The 19,523-nt window shown below is 38.1% G+C and overlaps 1 protein-coding gene across 1 annotated transcript; it reads right to left on the reverse strand.

The window, feature by feature from the left end:
• Positions 1-68: 68 nt before the first annotated feature.
• LOC108605410 lies at positions 69-17,667 on the reverse strand. Its single transcript, XM_017995079.1, has 6 exons — positions 17,185-17,667; positions 14,767-14,946; positions 3,209-3,300; positions 3,011-3,136; positions 2,281-2,619; positions 69-1,894 (listed from the first exon to the last, which is right to left on the reverse strand). The coding sequence occupies exons 1-6, from the start codon at positions 17,665-17,667 to the stop codon at positions 220-222; spliced, it is 2,895 nt and encodes a 964-aa protein (XP_017850568.1). The 3' UTR covers positions 69-219.
• Between the last annotated feature and the right edge of the window lie 1,856 nt (positions 17,668-19,523).

Consider the following 19,523-nt stretch of genomic DNA (forward strand, 5'->3'; position numbering starts at 1 on the left):
ATGAAATCAAGAAACATAACAAAATCCAGCATTACGCGCAAGATTTGTGAGCACCTGCTCCTAACAAATAAATACGAAATTATAAATATACAATTTACTATATAAAACATTCATTCTCATACCTTAGGCACGCATCTTATAAACGTTAACGTTCTTAAACGAAAATTACAATGTCTAACAATAACAGAAAACATTTGTTAGTATTTCTTTGTACTAAGCTTATAGCTCGGCAAAAATATTCTCCCTGAAATCGAGTTCCGGATGCGCTGAGTGCGTAGAGCCATGGCCATAATCACGCGACTTGAGCGAGCTGCGCGCTGAGCTAGAACCAAAGCTAGCATTGCGCGGACTACTGCGACGCATGCGTCCATCCAGTCCGGTCATTTTGTTCAACGGCTGCGTTGGGTCCAACTCACAAAAAGCGCCTGCGATGAGATCGGTGCCATTAAGAGAATTGAAGCTGTCGCGTTTGGAGTTGCGCGTTGAGCCAACGCCAGCAACATGATGCGAGCCGACGCTGGAGCTTTTGCGGCTTAAGCGTCGCGTATACTGATACTGATATACAGGCGTTGCTGCCGCTGCCGCTGCTGCTGCTGCTGCTGCTGTTGCATTGGCAACTTGCATTGCCGTCGGCAACGTATTGCTGCCACCAGGTGTATAGCTGTCATAAAAATCTTCTGGCACCTCCTCCTCCTCCTCCTGCACCTCAGTCAGGGTTGAGTTACCGACTACCGACTGTTCCATAGCCAATTGTTGCTGCAGCTGCTGCTGCTGCTGCTGATGATGATGATGATGATGCTGCTGCTGATGATGATGATGCTGTTGATCTTGTTGCGCTGAGCTCAGACTATACTCTGTGGGTTGGCTGGTGCTGCTGCTGCTGCTGCTGCACGAGAGTGTCAAGCTTAGAGGATCACTGCCAGGCATTACCAGCGCCAAGGCTGCCTTGTCATAGCCATAGCAGTCACTACGCTTGGCTTTCGGCGAGCGTTGCGCATACAACTTTTCAATATCGGGCAGCTGTCTTCCGACAGTGGGGCGCACCTTTTCGCCATGCTGCTCGCGTTGCAGCATCTCTTGTATGTCCATGCTGCGCTCGCGCTCTAATAGATCGATAATCTCAAGATCGCGCTCCAGTGTGCTGCTGGAATAGGTGCTGCTGCATTCGCTAAACGATATGTCCTTGTGGCGTAGCGGCCAACGTTGCGGCGTGTGGATCATGCTGCTGACAACGCTGCTCTCCTCACCATCCCCATAGTTGCTGGTGCTGCTGTCATCCAGCAACACACTGTTGTTGTTGTTGCCACTGAAATAGTTCGAGGCGGTCAAGTTGGGCACAGAATCGTTTGGGGTAGACATGCAGTCGGTAGCCAGTTTGTGGCGCGCTTGTGTTGCCTTCAAGCGGCTGCTGTTGTTGCTATTGCTGCCACTGTGCTGCAACATATGCTTGCGGCCTTGCGCTTGACTGCCATCGGATATAATATTTATTTTAACATCATGCTTCTTGCTGCGCATTTGTTTCCCCAGATTGTTGACCACACCTGCATCGCCAGCTCCATGGCCACGGCCGCCACGCTGTCGCTCTCTATCTCGCTCGCGATCTCTGTTGTCTTTATGGCCAATTCTAGTGCGCTCACCGCAACTTGTACCAACACCTGGACCTTGTCCCGAGCCACGTTCATGCCGCAGTGATGTGCTATGCACCTGGGACTGCTGCTTGGGTGCCTCGTGTTGCAGCTGAGCCGGACCATGACCCGCTATGCTGGTTGTATTTGTATGCTCATCCTTCTCGATGGAGTCTTCGCGAGAAGTGGTACCCGCATCGCTGCGTCGTGCTTTTGTCTTGCGCTTTGATGACAAGCGAAAATAGCCTCGTAGACGCTCTTGTTCATCTCTGTTGAGTAAGTTATAAAAAGGAAAGCCGAGTACTGAATATACGTATATGAAAATATATAATATATAAAATATATATGGGCGCATATTATTATTAGACATGGGCTAATCCATTCAGTTTGCATCACTTGATGGGGTCATATATACCTCCTTCTTCCTATTGCATATGTCCATTCAAATATCCTTTTTCAATGTTCTAAGTATATACAAGAGTCTTAAAAAGTAAGAGCAATACTTGGTCTCAAATTTTTATAATAAATCTAAGCATAGATTTTTTTTCTTTGTTGTTTCATTGTTGACAACTGTCAACAAACTGTAAGTTTTTAATACAATATTTTCATATTTTATAAATTGAGTATCCACAGCCATATTTTTTGACTCACTTACCTGGGCAAAATTTGCGATGCATATATACAAGGAAAGATGACAGTAGGCAAAAAAGCGATCCATACAAACATCAAATATGTAAAGTCAAAATGTTTTTGATTCTCGTAGGTTTCCTCTAACGAGAAACGTGCGAATCTCAGTATCATCAAGGGGCAGACACAGACTACCTGTGTGGCAGCCATGCTGCCAAAATTACGCTGCTTGCGCCTTTCGCGATGCACGTCCAGTTCGGCACTGTAGAGATCATAGGAGCGATTGGCGGTGCTATTGCCATTGCTGAGGCCAGCAACACCGCCCCCGCTGTGGGTGCGTGGCTCCGCCGAAGAAGTGGAAGAGTTTCTGTGCACAAAAGTTAAATGGTACAAAAAAAGAAAAGCGAAAAGCGTAATCATTAAATAATCATTATTTGGGCTCTGACCAGAGTAGCAAGGGACAACGGGCAGCGTATGAAAGGATAAATGCAAGGATTACGGCGAGCAGGTGCACCCAAGAGCGTTACGTAAATATAATATATAATTAATATGTGTCTTGAAGTCTCTTGACTTTCTGCTTAAAGTTAGCTGAGCTTTACCACATAGCATATCATATCAGATAGAGTTTATAACATACTTTAACTAATTTCTCCATGTTTTAAGTTTTTAGTACAACAAATTAAAAAAAGATTATGGGCAAAAACAAGTGAATTGTAAAAAGGCTCTATCTCTCGTAGTTAATAATAATAAGAGCATACCTTTGACGTATGCGCAGATCGGCACGATGCTCATACATCATAACGGCAAAGGGACCATCGGGAGGGCGCAATTCCTGCGAGGTACGTATATACAAATATGATAAGAGTATGGCCGGACCGCAGTACCTATATAGTAAAGTTAAGTTGTTGTTGTTGGTGACCGCTGCGACAGATATATTGGCATGTGCTGTGTCTTACATAAGGAGAAAAAGTCCGCGCGTATATTCGTGCATGTCATCCATCAAATTTACAACGCAAAGTCCAATGCCGGCTAATTGGGGCATAATGCGCTGAAAAAGTAAAGAAAGGTAAATCATTTTAGAAATTTGTAACTTATGATTATAGTCAAATTAAAGAGCACAAAAAGGTCAGGGATTGACATTTGTGTACGCATATGAATTCATTATTATTCTATTCTATTTTCTACAATTAATTTTATAATTACAGCAAACTTAGGAGACAAAAGTTTCTAACTAAGCAGGTGCACAATATTGATTATGACCAATTGACAGAGCTAGACCGATGGCGAAAACAAGGGAGAGGCAAAGAGTCAGCCGAAAAAATAATAATTGAATAAAATTTTTGTGCAGGACAAAAGTTGCTCGCACAAACAAAAAGTTCTAGCCCTACTCCAGCCCACTGTCATGGCTTTATAAATGCTTTTTATTTGCTAGACCACGCCCCCTCCCTCCTCTACACGTAATTGGATTGTTTACAGCACCTACACAAATTTCAAGCAGCATTCCACCACGAAGCTTATGTGGAGGCATTTTACGTAATTACGCATACACATGTAAGCACATGCAAGCAGACATACTTACACACACATATACACACAGAGGGGAAAGTTGAGTAGCGTTGGCTAAGGGCAAGGAAATTAAACGCACAGCGGAAATGAATTTATGGATATAAAGTTATTGCTATTAGAGCCCGACTGATATAACTCCAACCAACCGTCGGTCTCCCGCCAACCGCTTGTTCAAAGCCAAGGCCAAACGCATTTTCAGCCGAGTTGGTCAAGTTTCTAGCCCAGTGGAGCCCATTACAATTGATGTGCACAGCTGTTTCTATCACTAGGTAAACTTCTGACAGTCAAGACGCTAGTGGCAGAGAGAAGGTTAAGTGCATTGCCAGCAACATGTCGATAAGCAAAACGTGATATAGTACTTTGATTAATTTTATAAAGTTGAAAGCTTTTTCCATGCGTTCTGTGCACTTGATTGCTTCTAAGAAGAAATTCAGCAAATCGAAATGCCATTGGCCAGCAAAATTAAATAAATTTTTTTTGCTTCTGTAAAGCAAACATTTTATAAAAACTCTAGGAATAATATTACAACTACACTTTACTATACTAACCAGTATTAGTTTCCCTAAAATAAAACTAAGGCGAAGCACTTAACTTTTCACTCTTAACATAAACATTGACTGCTAAACTCTAGATTAGCTGAGTTCGTAGCATCGAATGCAGTCAAGCAGAGCTAAATGATGCCTGCAATTAATTGAGTCTTTGGCATTAACTTTTGACGTATGTATGTGCAAGGTCTTACGCAACGTTACGTAAACACTTATGGGATTATTCCAACAGAATGCACAGGCTAGAAAAGATTTTATCATTGCTATGACTGCGAATGCTTCGAGGCTCGTAATTAGCGTCTTGCCGGTTTATAAGGTAAAGTTTTAAAACGATTTAGCATATGCTACACATGTAAAGTAGGCGTGGCATGCCAAAACAGGCCACTCGTAACTAATTTTGTGTGAGAAAACTATTAAAAAGTTTGCGCAAAAAAGGGTTCTACATGCGCTAGAATAAATAATTATATGACTATGTTACTGCATCTAGTAGCATACGCAAAACATTGCCAAGGGGAAGTTAGCTTAAGGTTGAGAAGTTTGTAAAAGTTTTTAAAGAAAATTTACTTGACAGACATATATGTTCACACATACATACATATATATGTACTGTGGGCACTCAAATACTTGGGGCAGCTGAGCAAAAGTTTTTTGGCTTTAGGCGCGCACACTAAAGACAAAAAAAAATACCAACGAATTTAAACAAAAAGCCTTTTCAGCTAAATCATGTGCCAGCCGTTGCCCTCCTACCGCTCGATGGTCATTTGGGTAATGAACTGTTAGCGCCTCACTTGTGTCAATCTGGCCAAGAAAATTGTTTTGTATTTCTTACGCATACAAATACAAATACACACACTCACACAGGCAAAATGGAAATAAAGCGTATAATGATAATGATGTTGATAATACTTAAAAGCTGGTTGAATATTCTTCTAGTTGCGCGCTTAGCTAGTTAGCCAACAATTTCATTTAAAGAAGCTGTGTCGACCACGCCTAGCGCAAATGGGATTGCAGCCAGAACGTGAGCTTACCACACCCAAGAGCGTAGCAGAAATCGTCTGGAAAGTTGGGCGGAGTTTCGCAAGCAGCGTCCTTTACACAGTTTCTCTTTCGATCCATTAAGAAGGGGTAAGGAAACATGCTCTTTTTTGAATATACAAAATATAGAGCTTAAGATTAGGACAACAAATTCCGCTTTATTTTTTCTCTCGCATTTAAGCTGCAGCTTCAAGCGCACCCGTTTCTTCAAGCATCAACTCAGTACTTTTATTTATTTTTTTACTTTTGCCAATTGTTTGCTTGATGTTGCTGTTGATGTTGATGTTGATGTTGATGTTACTGTTACTATGAAGCATTTTGTGATTGCTTCCGCCATGCTTTCAGGCCGTTTGCTGTGCGGTGGTGTGTGTGCTAAAGCTTGGGGCTGGGCATGTGTGTGTGTGTGTGTGTCTGTTTGGCCAGCAGTCGTTTGACGTTTCATCGCCTCAATAGATGCGAGTTATGATTTTATGACCGCAAAGAAAGTTGCAAATCAATTTCAGCGGCAATAAACAATAAGTCGGTTAATGCGCACGCCTCAACAAGTGGCCGGAGCCAACATGGAATTGCGGCACATTTTTTGAGGCTTTGCCCAGCGAACGGGAAAGAGAGGCATGCGTATATAATTTAGATTAGTGAGCATTGCAAATAATTTATTGACTTTGGCACAAAGTGAAATAGTAGAGAAGCTCTAGCCGAAGGCGTTTTATAAAGCAAACACATTAATAACAATTTATTTCCGCCGGGCGGTGGCGCAACAAGCAGCAGCAGCAGCAGCAATAGAGCGCGCATACCAAAGCTTCTACATGCCACAAAGCAGCTGCCAAGTGTTAGAGGGTCTTAATTTTTTGTAGGCCTAAGCACTGAAAACAAATTGCAATAGCAGGCTCAAGACGTGAGCGAGTTTGCAATTGAACATGTGCCCACCATCGTAAAATTTGACAATGACGAATTATGGCAAAAAGGATATCTCAGAACGAGCGACAGTGAGAAGCACTCAATTATAATTTAGTAAACTGTTCAAATGTAAGTGTTATAGTCAATTCTATATGAAAGGAATTGATGCATTTAAATGTCAAATTTTTCATATTCCTAACAAAGGCGCAGAGAAAGTCAAATTGATAGCTTAGTGTCAGGCACTTAAGACGCAAATAACAATTCAATACAGTTAAATTAAATTATGTTAAGAGTTGTGACACAATCAACAGTTGGGGTAATATATGGGTGCATATAAGGGTAGTTATCGTACATATCTAAATATGTACAAAAAATTTGACTTTAGTTTAATTTAATATTTTAGAAAACTTAGCTCATGCCACTTTTGAAGCACATGTAATTTTAGCAGCTAAGCTTTGATACGTCTACCACACACACACGCTTACACAACCATTTTGTTACATTTGTTTGTGTATTGTCAATGGCAGTGTAAACTTAGGTGAAGAAAATAAGACATAGATTATAAATGCAATAAATATTTCATAAAATAGAAATGATAACTGTTGCATTTTTTTTAATTCTTAGAAACTCATCGAAAAAAATGTTCCATTTTATAGTCAACTTGATTGAATTTGTGATTGCCAAAATCTACTTTAAATATGTTATGCGTGCTGACTGCTGCTTCACGCCACGCCCACAAACATGCATACAACCTGAACTACTAATTAAAGCTAAAAATAAGCAACAACAACAACAACATTGCCGTTTTAATTACGTATAGGTTACATGAAACAAAAACTTTTGTGTTTTCTGTTTATTTATTTATTTTTATTGTACAAGAAAATTTCAACGAAAATGTGCTGTAGAAAAAAACAGATGCAATGTACACTTAAAAAACCATGGAGCATATTAAAATTTAAATAACATTACAAGCGGGCAAAAACTTGTGGGCAGCGATTAGAATGTTAGCTGGGGTACGAGCACAAAAGGTTTAAAACAGGTCTAAGATCAAGTGCGAGCGACGCAATCAGTGATACCAAATAAATGCAAGTAAGCCGGGCGAGGCAAGCAAACGACCCAAAGGCAATAACAGGCATAGCATCCCCCAAGCAAGAAGAAAGTAAAGGCACGAGCCTAAAGACCGTAAAATGCTTGCCTTAGCAGCGTAGACCTCAGGGTAAGCCCTGGCATGGTATGGCAGGAAACAACATATATATGTATATACAAGGGACCTGACCAGAACGCAGTCCGTGCGCTTATGATAATAACACAATTATGTACTTACATAATTAAAGTCGTAAAGTGCACAAAAATAAGCAACAAATGTATACAAGGCATGCGCCGTACGCCTCCCCTAAACACCCACACACAAGTTGCGTTTGCATTTTAATGCGAATACAACTTTGATTTAAAAAAAACACACACACACACTCAAATGCTACTTAAGGCTCTGGCGTAGTCCTGTTCATTTGTACATATACACATACATATGTGTGCTGAATACAAAAAACAATTGCATTTCGTGTAATCAAATTTATGCTTTATTTGAATTTGAAATTCAACAAAAATTTGTTAAATTAAAAAATGTATGTTTTATTTGTAAAATACACATTTTAAATGATTAAAAGCATGAATTTTATTTGCTCTTGCTCTTGCTTTGCGTTTTTGCACTTAATTTTTTGTTCTTACATTTAATTTGGTTTATTTGCATTGCAATATGCTTCACCTACACCCAAAAGAAAGAAAGAATAAGAAGCTGCCGCTCAATTTACGTATTTGCTCAATCTTTTAACTTGCTGTTGTGAAGTTGATGGTATTAATATTTTATGCTTATGTGCATAATAATAACAGTAACAGTGGCAAAAAGACACACACTCACACATACATATATACCTAAATAGAATAACAACAAGTGTCTGTTAAGAGAAAGCTGTTTACAATGGAAAATACATTTCGTTCATTGCTCAGACATGGATGCCCTTAAGCTACAAATATACATACATACATACATACATGCATATGGTGTATACATATTATGTATGCATGTATGGCTGCGTATGTGAGCGCACACTTTGTTAAAAGTGTTTGGCACTTGTGACTTGTAACGTACTTTGTTCTCTTTTTTATCTGCTTTTGTCTACTTGCAATTCAGTGCCAAGCGATCAAATAGGCAGACAGATGCCAAGCGAAATGCAAATGAAATTGGCAAGGAGACTTCCGTCACTTCATCCCATACACAAAAAGGACGAAATTGGGCGGGTATGGTGTTAATGGCAAGTATATGAGGTCACGTATATCATATATGTATATACATACATCGTTTTTTACAGGCCCTCAAACTGACAACTCTGCTGCATAATTGCATTCATTAAAGAATCAAAGATAAGGATCAAGGAAAGTGAAAATACCAGAAAATTGACTAAGCATAAGCAATAAAAGCTGTTGCGAAGCTGACATTTAAAATATACGTTTAATGCCTCTTTTTAACATTTGTATAATTTCATTTTTAAACTGAAGCATTTTCATGGAACAATCCTTAGCATAATTAAGCAAAACCAATACTCTTACTCTGCAAAAAGTAGTTTAAAGTGGCCAAGGGCTTGGCGTCACATTTCACATTTCATGGCAATACTGAATGTGAAATGTATTTGTAGTTGGAGATACTTGTAGAGCAGTATAATGCAAATACACTCACTACCCTAATTCATAGCTCAACCAACAAAAGCTAGTGTATAATTTACAACAATATAATCAACATACGCTCTGCACATAAGAGCGACAAAGACGACAGAAAACTTGAGCAACACACCGAACAACGAGCCGCATGTCAATTTTCCTGCACGTCTTCGAATCATCAAAATCCCCACCGTACACAGTTTATATCTATGTATATACGTAAACATTCACATAAATCGCACAACAACTGGCACGCACACACATTGCTAAGTTGAAGAGAGTATACAAATGGTATGTATATGCATATGTTAATACATATATGTATATGTATACATGAGCATTATAAAAAAAACTTGAGCCTTCCTTCCTTGTGCGATATCTTTCACCTACTCAACTTGACAATCTCTTATTCAAAACAAAACCAAAAATTCGAGCTGTATTTCGGCGTTTCATTTTTTTTATTATTATTCTAGAATATGCAAAGCATTTACCTGCAACATTTTCCAATGTGTAAACAGCACAACAAAGCACAAACAAAGTGTGAGTAAGATTGCCAAAATGAAAACAGAGGGAAGCAGCTCGATTGAGACTGGCAACAGCTTGTATGCATATGAAATTTATCAATGTCACGTTAACTGTTGGTAAAATGCCACAAATTGTTTGGGCTCCCAGTTGATGCCAGCTTATTAAAGCAGCTACCAGCCAGCTTTCTTATCACTGTGAGCTATAAATATTGATTACCTTTGAAGCAATTGCAATTCGAATGAAATCAATGAAGTTTTGCTACCCATTGCAACGCAATTTACTTTATGCCCAGTTGGACGCAGTATTGCATAGCTTCTTAGCAAACTGCATCTGCAGCTAGCAGACCCTTTACGTTTTTAGCTTGACCTTTAAATATTTATATTATTTTTGCGTCAAATATTACAAAAAGTGATGAGAATAAAACCTTGAACTTTAGTGTTTTCTTTTACAAAACTTAAATATCTCTTTCTGCCTTTTCCAACGAAGCGTCGATACCCGTAAAATTTAATATTTGTAAACAAGCATATTACAAAAATCACTAGTGAAATATAATGCGGCTCCCCTGATAACTTGATGTTTATCAAACAATTTCTTTATGAATAGCAGACAGTTGATAATTAAACTAAGTGAAAACGCTTTTGACGACCAGTCAAAGCCAATGAGCAGAAGAAGTTGGAAAAACAGTCAAAACAACAAGTTTCTGTTGAAAATACTTAATTTTTTTTTGGGGGTGGCGAGTTGCTCGACTCAAGCATATTTTTAAGCAGATTTATTAATAACCAACGCAACAGCCTTAGGATTCTAACAACAAAACTTGAGACAAAGCAACAACAACAACCACAGTTACAGTCTCCATATTCAATGCAATCAAGAAAACGTTGCCCTCAGGTCAAGTGTCGACAACTTATTTGCTTTGACTACGAGACATTTGCATTGCCAACTGTCTGTCTACTCGGCCAACGGCAATTTAATAAGCTTTAGAGCTGCCCACTCACAAAACACACACGCAAACATAATAGCAAAATGAAGTAAAATAGTGCAGCCGGTAACAACTTTATTAAAAAGGAAAAACTGATTTCCGCTTCGAGCGGAAGCCCTGCATTATGGACAAATGCTCATATTTCAACATACACTCAAAAACGTATATTTAATAATAAAAATAACCATTTTTTTTTTTGCTGATTTCCTAAAAATAAGAATTTGAAAGCCACTTCGGTGATTACTGTATTCAGATGAATGCTGACATTAAACTCAAAGGGAAATTAAACGTGTGCTTGCAGGTGTTTGATTAACAGCAGTTTCCCTTTCAACCGGGACACACTTAAGTTTTGATGATGACAACACGCGCTGCCTGACATCATAATTTCATTTTGCCAAACGCGTATCCGGCCCAAGTACGTTTGGCTTTCCAGGAAGTGAGTGAGTTGATGGTGGTGTGCGGCTTAGCGAAAGCGGCAAAGACGGTGACTGTAGTCACAGCGTTGTGCGCTTCTGCGGTTATTTTTTTAATTTCTTGTCTTTAAGTCAGCACTAAGCTAATGCAAGCAAACTTTTGCCAACGGTAAGCCAAAACTTTTGCCCTAAATTGTGTGAAAACGTCAAAGATGTAATGCCTAATTATCAAGAAGGCAACACTTGACTGCGTTTTGAGCGACAGATCTCAAATAAAAATATAAATCCCTGCCCTAAATAGCAATATCAGAGAGATAACGCGGATGGCAAATATGTTAATAAGCCGCTTGTTCAAGCAGCAAAGTGCCACAGTGAGATATACATACATATACATATATTGACTATACGCACATGAGGGTGTCTGCAGCCTGAATTAATTAAATTATTTTCAATTGATTACGTTTGGCAGTCAAATAAAATCCGCACAAAATCGGTATTTTCCATAAACATGAGTCGCTTCAATTATCATTAGAGCGTTACGCCTCCTGTTTATTGTAAGTATCATAATCTGCCTTATGTGCCACTTGTTGCCTACAAGTAAGTCAGTTTTATGAGCTAATACACAGACACATACGTATATAAAATATCATATAAATTATACAAATTGTCGTTGAAGCCCCTTTCACATTAAAGTCAATAGCAGTACGAAGTAAAAGCAAACACTCGTTAGGCATTATGAATGAGCCTATTGCATTGCCTGGCCTTGTTAGCAATAAGCATTTATAAATATGTATGTACATATAGTTTGGCTACTTAAGAGCTACGCATTATTTACCAGTTTAGCAAATTGGGTAGTACTTTTCACGCTTCTACAATGAAAAGTGGCAAGCATCAACATTTAAACAACTTTCAAATTAAGAACCAAATACACAAAAGCTTCTAAATACATTTTTTCATTAAATTAAACATAGACTATGCATATTTGAAAATTTTTTAGAGAAATTGTATAATCCAATAGTAATCCACAATAGTAATATTGTGCGCATAAAACGGTTTTATCGATTTGTGGGGGAGGGGAGAGCCTCTTATAGTCTCTCAGTTCTTTTGGCTTATCCAGACGGACATATGTATATGTCTTTATAGAATTGGGATGTCTTACTGATCAAAAATATATATACTTATTGGGTCTGCCACAACTGCTTGTGCGTGTTATGTTTTTTATGTACATATGTATGTACATACATTTGTATAACTTCAAGCTGAGAAAATACTGCGCGCAAGTATGTTTATAATATGTACTTATGTACTATATGGAAAATTACTGGAGCGAAATTGGCGCTAGATGACATTTTATATATTAGGTAAGTAATCAAATCAGACACAATAAAAGCAAAACAAAAAGCACAGCACAGACACGATTGAAATTTACCTGCATATGTGTCTCAATGATTAAGACTGCACAGATGCTCGTTAACATTATATTTATGTATAACTTATAACAAAACACTTGTGTGAATCGTTTTTAATAAACATTTGCACTCACACATTGCATAAAACAAAAAAAAATTAAAATCAAAACAAATTTCTATGCTCCACATACTTAGACTCGCGACAAGAAGAACGATAACAATATCACTTGTTGATTCTGGATGACAGTTGCAGCTTGAAATCGATGGACTTGCGCCATTTGTCGTTAGTCCTGTTCACAATTGCAACTTGCAGTTGTGGATTTTTTTTTTTTTTTTAAGTTTTGTTACAATTTGCGATGTGTCAGTGTTTATATAGTTAATAATATATGTAATCCATAAATATAAAGCCAAGCTAACAAATATAAAGCGCATTGGCTGCATTTTTTCTACAGCTTTGCTTGTTTTTGTGTATTTTTTTGTTGTTATTTTTTGGCAAACAGCAATGCGTAAGTGTGAATAATATTAGTGCAAGTGTTAATACATCAATATAAATCTAATGCGCAATTTGCATTCTTTCTGCAGGAAGAATTAATCCATATTCGGTTCAAAGTTTAGTTTAAGTTAGGTCTCAGCACATTTCGGTATCTTTTTGAGCTCTCTTCTTAGAGAGTTTTGTACTTCGGTGTGCGTGCGCCGCGACAAAGATAATTTGTGAATTTTTTCATAACTCTGTTCACAATTGCAAACTGCACTCCAGTTGTGAATTTTTTTTTGCTTTTTTTTAAGTTGTGTTCCAATTTGCGATGTGTAAGTGTTAATATAATTAATAATTTATGTAATGCATAAATATAAAGCTAATGCGCATTGGCTGCATTTTGTCTAAAGCTGTGCTTGTTTTTGTGTATTTTTTTCTTATTTTTTTGCAAACAGCAATGCGTAAGTGTGAATAATATTAATGCAAGTGCTAATAAGTGTAATGCTAATAAATGTAATAACTAATCAATTGCATTAATATAAATCTAATGCGCAATTTGCATTCCTTCTGCAGTTCAAGGACGGCATGCGCCGTTAGTTTAGTTAGGGCTCCTTCGTATCGCTTTTGTGTTGTGCTTTACGCGCTCTCTATTTTGCACTACTTCGGTGTGCGTGCGCCGTGACAAAGATAATTGACGAATTCATTATGCAAAAGTTTCGTTTTTCGTTTTACTATTCGTTTCTTCTTTTTGCTATGCGGTTTGATCGTGCGCGACTCGCGAGAATATTAATTCCGTTTCTTTTCGTATCCTTTTTTGTTCTGTGTGTGCGCGTTCTGATATAAAGTCGTTGTTTTATGTTGCTGTCTCGTTCATACTAGGTAAGTGCAGCTTGATCCCAATCTTTATTTTACTCTCTTTAACGAGCGCTCTCTTACTTAAGAGTAATATTTTCATTAAGAGTAATTATATCAAGCAAGACTTTTGTATTTATTAAGCGATTATTCCCGCACGCATCTTTGTGATTCTAATCCACTCAGTCACACACACAAGTGTTTATAAAAAAAGTTACTACTCTTGATGGCCTATAGATATTGGAAAGCAAGTGTGTGCCCGTGTGTAGAAGCAATTCCTGTTATTGCTTTTGTTGTTTTTGTTCCCGCTGCTGCTGTGAGCGAGTAGCACATATTTTGGCAGCAAACTGCACGAGCCATTGACAAGGCATGTTAACGAGCTTCAAATTGGCCTACACATACACACACATTAGCACATACTATGTACACAAATACACAAACAAAACCCAGCTGAGCTTTATAATGAGGTCTGGTTGCTGTTAGTCGTCAGTTTACAGTGGCTAATCAGACCTTTGGGGTTACATTATTCTCTATAAATTCTAGAATATCATCAGACGAATTACAAATATACGCTGCGCAGCAACAAAAAATTGGTTTCATTGGTTGCTTTTTTTTGTTGCTAAATTAAACAAATTATTGCCGAATTTAAACGTAACTATAAAGTAGCTCAATTGACATGGATGATATCTGAGCAATAACGATGACACTTGTAGTATTGTAGTTATTTGCTAGCATTGTAAAAATATACAATTGCAAAAAATATATAGAATTCAGGATAGGGGAAGTATCACCTTTAGTTGTGGTTACTCATTGCCTTCGCTGCAATTAAAATTAAAATAAATTCAATGCAAATCAATGAATAGATTGTCTAACAGCAGCAAAGCTGCTTGAACTCTGAAAGTCTCGGTATGAATGGGTCTACGCATTGTTGGCCAGACTGTCGCGTGTGTCGAGTGCTGTTGTTGTCACTATTGGAAATGGTTTTACGGTCTACCAAATATACTTTGATCTAGCATAAGCGACACACAAGCAAAGACTTCCATGGCGCGTAATTTTTAATAAAGCAACAAATTGAGCTTATGCTACATGTTATGTGTACTCACCCCAAGCTCCAAGTAGAATGTGTAAATGGGATAGGGCAAAGCAATCACCATTCCAGTTAACCAAGTGGCACAGCAGCAAACAAACCCAGGCAAACGACCCTTTAGCGGATCATTTAGCCAACGCATGCGATCCCAAGCAATCAGTATATGCGATATCATGGCCACATGTAAAGGTATATCCTGCGAGAAAGTAACCATCGTAATAGCATTTAGTAGATGTAATATTATATGAAAAGGCAACAGCAGAATGTGCTGTGTGTTTACCTTTGTTACCTTTGTGTTTGCTCTTTGTTATAGGGCAGCCATATTTCATTTTCAGACTTATTCATATTTAGCTGAACTATGAACATTTTCTAGTTTTAATCTCATTGTCAGATTATTGTTAAAGCTTAAGCATTCTTTTAGCAGATTAATCGTAAGAAGTAAATATATTGGAATTACTTATTGTTATTATTCTGGCAACTCGTTCACGCTTGTTTAATCATCAACAGTTCGTACACAACTGACCTACGTGATGACCTCGCTAGCTGGCTTACCCTGTCAGTCTCTCACACAGACTTAAATCGAAGTGCAGGAGCTGAAGGTGCGAGCGCAAGCACCTCAGAGAGCGTGAGCAATGCAGCAATGCAGCAATTGCTTGTCTTAACTTGTTATCATATTTTGTTGCTTATTTTGACAGCTTTAAATCTATAAACTTATTCAAACAGTGTAAAGTTCAAAGAAAGTTCCTATTTTATTGCATATTAAAATTGTATCTCGTCATTAATAACTTAATACACATACATATATAATATGAATAATTACATAAATTTCAAGCACAAAACTCTCATCTCCTCATTTACTCTTTCGCTTTCTCTTTCTCTATCCCCCACTCGCTGTTCGCTCAAGCTAATGATGTCCAGGCAACGTGTACTCAGAGTCAGCTCTGATTTTATTTCTCATTTCATTTCGTTGAAGCAGACTTTACTATGCATAGTTTTGCCTTAATATTTTATTGCTCATATATATGTATGTGTGCCTTTAAATTTAATGTGCGACACTTATTTTATTCACACATAATTAAATATTATTTATTTGCATTCTTTTTGTGTGTATTTTGTTGGGAGTTTGCGGTTTGCCTGAGGTGCTAGGGCTATCAATCAAATTGCTTGTGTGGATTTTGGTATCAAAGTTCACACAGATGCGTGCGATAAATGTGTGCGTAAATACCACACTGACTGTACATGTGTATGTACATATTTGTATGTATATGTATCTGCCTGCTATTTGTCGTCTTTTGTGATAGTAATCTAAATCAAATGCTATCAGATTTCTGGCATTTTTCTTCTCCCATATAATTTTGCTGCTTGAAACTCGGAATTGCTGAATAGCAAAGGTTAGAGTAATTTATTTAATTAGTAGTAATTTATTTAATTTGGCTTTTTTTAGCGTGATTTATTTTTATTTTATCACAATTTTACTTTCAGTGTATTTGATAATTCGGATTTACAGCGAATAAGTTTTTTAACTTAGTTGTGTTACAATTTATTTTCGTCACATGTCGTGATACAAATAGATAGAGATGAGGCAGCGGTATGGGCCAAGGAAACAAATGAAAGGTAATACTATAAAAGAAGCAAACGAACCGAACGAAAATTATTTTATTTCCCCATGTTTTGAAGCCTCAGACACATATCAGCCTGTGTATCAATCATTGCGGCTTATCTTAAAGAGCTGGAGGACTTAGGCTCATTCACAATCGATACACAGGCAGTAAAACAGACAGACAGACAGCCGGAGGTGTTAAATTATATTGTGAGCAGGTAATGCTGTTAAAAACGGTTAGGAACGAATTTCACACACACTAAGGACTACCAAGACCACCAAGCAAATTGAAAGTGGCTGCTGCAAGGAGCTAAGCGGCTTGTCAAGCCAATTGGCATAAGGTTAACGTAAAATGTATTTTGCTTAAAGTTCAGTATATCAGTGCGTTTAAAGTTCACCCTTCGTAGCTAAAATTCTGTGCATTCAGGTAATAAGAAATGGGATGTTGAGTTAAAAGCTTTGCAAAGCTTATTTCTTTAAAAACTAGTGCTCACTTTATTTTATAAATTTATAAATTCCCCGTACGACCAATCAGTGGGTCAAGTTTATTAACTTAAGCTAGCCAGCTAACAATCATTGTCGTGGCTGTTATGACAAGCAAGACAGCAAACTAAGTTTATGTTGGACTTCTATTCTGTACACAATTTTTATTTACTTGTCATAGTGGCAGCAAGTTTTATCGACTCAACTGGCCAATTAACTACTGCAACAGCAGCAGCTTCAAAGTCTCAGACACGCTGAGGCTGAAGCTGCCGATTATTTTGTATTAAAAATCTGGGGTCTGCAGGCATCAGCTGCCGTTGTCAAGTAATATAAATATACATATGTACTCACCTGCAGCATGGGTAGAAAGAAGCATAAAAATTGTCCAAATATCCAGTTTTGTATAAGCATAACCATCAGCGAAACAGGCAACACCAAAGCACATTGAATGAAATGGCAAAATGCCAAATTAATGATGAACGCATGCGTAACATCCTTGTAAAGACGATGGTACATAATGTACACGATAATGACAATGTTCAGTATAATTCCCAACAAAGCCAGCGCTGCATATTGTATGAGGAAGAGCCAATAGACAGACTTGACGCTCGCCTTAAGCAGCGGTCCGTTGAAATTATCAAAATCCACGGTGCCATTGACGTTGCCGGAACCGGAGAGAAAATGTGCGATTACCATATAATACTTGTCCGATATATCTCGCAATTTATCATCACTGGTGCTGGCAGCATTGTGATAGTCGTCACTGCCACTCGCTGCGGCGGCGGCTGCGGCGGCGGCATGGGGCGCAGCCAAATGTTGCTCAGCGGGTGACATTCTTACCACCTGCAATGAAAGCGATAGTTAAATGGAGTCTGAGCAGCATAACAATAGATTTATACAATAAGCAAGCTGGGCAAATGGTGCACAAAAGACCGAACTGGAAATAGAAATTGTGGTCGCTCACAGAGACAGAGACAGAGACAGAGAGCGAGCGAGAAACAGAGCGAAGCGACAGTCAATAGCTCATTTGAAGTCATGCAAAAAACAAACAAAAAGAACCCGCAAGTGCGGTTTGCACACTACAAAAATATCACTAAGCTGCTGGAAAGCCCTGCACATTTATAAGTATTTTCTTAATTTATATACTGCCTCTTTGTTTTATATTGTTGTTGTACATTGTCTGCTAACTAGGTGTTCTATTTAAGAAGGCGTACAGTATTGGTTGTCACCTAGACTATTGCACTTGACACTGCATGGCACAATACAAAGCTCCTTTCATACAACTGTTTCATTGTTTGCACAACGTTTGACAGTTATTGTTGTCGCTCTTGCTGTTTTGGTTAAATTTTTGCTAGCATGCTTTTCAGGGCGGAAATCGCCCCACAAAATGGCGCAACAGAAAAATTGAATATCTAAATAAGTTGTGCTGTACTTTGCATTATAAGAATTTAGTCAAGTGTTGCCACGACATAGCATAAGCTATATAAGGCTTCGAGGCATCTTCCGAATTTCTAATACAGACTGGCTATGCACTAAGAACAACAATCGCAAACACATGCCTAGCAGAAAAAGAAGATAGCGCCCAAAAGCCATAGTAAATATGGCTGGTCATTCGACTCTTGCTGGTCTTCCTTTGCATTTTAATTTTTGTGGTATTTTTTTATTTTTTACTGCCTTCGCATTTTACATTTTGGGTAGCAACTTCCGTGCAATTTACTTTACCTAATTTTTCTACGCTTTTAAAGCGATTTATGGTGCCTCAAGCTGGATAGCTTGAATGTGTGCTTCATTTTGTCAAAAATTAGATGTAAATTCGAATTTAAGATCAGAGTCATTTTTTAAAGCAATTATTGCATTTATTTTTTTTACAGCTTCCGCGCCCTTTAGAATCAAATTAAGCAGCTTGCTGTGCCTAAAAGGAGCAATTCAACAAAAAACTGATTAAATGTGCGTTTTATTCTTAATATAATTTAAAATAACCTTTTTTACATAAAAATTAAATTGAGTGGAACAATTCGACATCTTAAGCCAGTTAGACAGATATGCAAACGAATGTAACTGAGTCGATTGGACCAAATTCGACATGCCTCGCACTTGCACATAATGTCAGAAAGTACATAGAATATTGGGCCTAATGAATTTAACATGTAGATAACTTTTCTGTAGCGATTCACAGACCATTTAAATAAATTGTATTCTGGTTATTACATTTTCAATTCGTTTACCATGATCAATATACATCCTTTGAAGCTACTCGCAACACACTGTTTGCATTGACAAACTGACCATAAGTGCGGCTTGACCGCATAGTGTAACAACCCATGGTACATTTGCCGTACTTAATTGTATTTGGCCATGCTGGCAGTACGTGTAACGCCCACCACCCTGTGCCATACGCTTAGCAGCGGCGTAAGCTTGGTGAGTTTTGAACTTATCTATGCCTAAATATGGGAGCGTACACATATGTTAACCCACTTTTCAAACTGTCTACATATTTTTGCTGCAGCGTAGTGTCTGCCTACATGCGGCAAAATGCTGCTCATCGAGATTTTTATGGCTTTCTATTATCTATACGCTGCAGTGACAATCCCCAGGCTACCTGCCTATCACTTTTCTACGCTTTTTTGGAGAAACCAATAATGAAGTCATAACTATCGTCCCAGCCTATGCTTCAGTAGGTTTAGGCAGTT

The sequence above is a fragment of the Drosophila busckii genome, chromosome X (assembly GCF_011750605.1).
Source record: "Drosophila busckii strain San Diego stock center, stock number 13000-0081.31 chromosome X, ASM1175060v1, whole genome shotgun sequence".
Lineage (NCBI taxonomy): Eukaryota > Metazoa > Arthropoda > Insecta > Diptera > Drosophilidae > Drosophila > Drosophila busckii.

What these genes read in the sequence shown, in the direction of transcription:
- LOC108605410 (XM_017995079.1), bottom strand. Translation starts at nt 17,667, where the DNA reads ATGTCACCCGCTGAGCAACATTTGGCTGCGCCCCATGCCGCCGCCGCA. An exon ending in CATTCTACTTGGAGCTTGGG is followed by an intron (nt 3,301 to 14,766) that starts GTGAGTACACAT and finishes TTACTTTTTCAG; the next exon opens with CGCATTATGCCCCAATTAGC. An exon ending in GATCTGCGCATACGTCAAAG is followed by an intron (nt 2,620 to 3,010) that starts GTATGCTCTTAT and finishes TTTTGTGCACAG; the next exon opens with AAACTCTTCCACTTCTTCGG.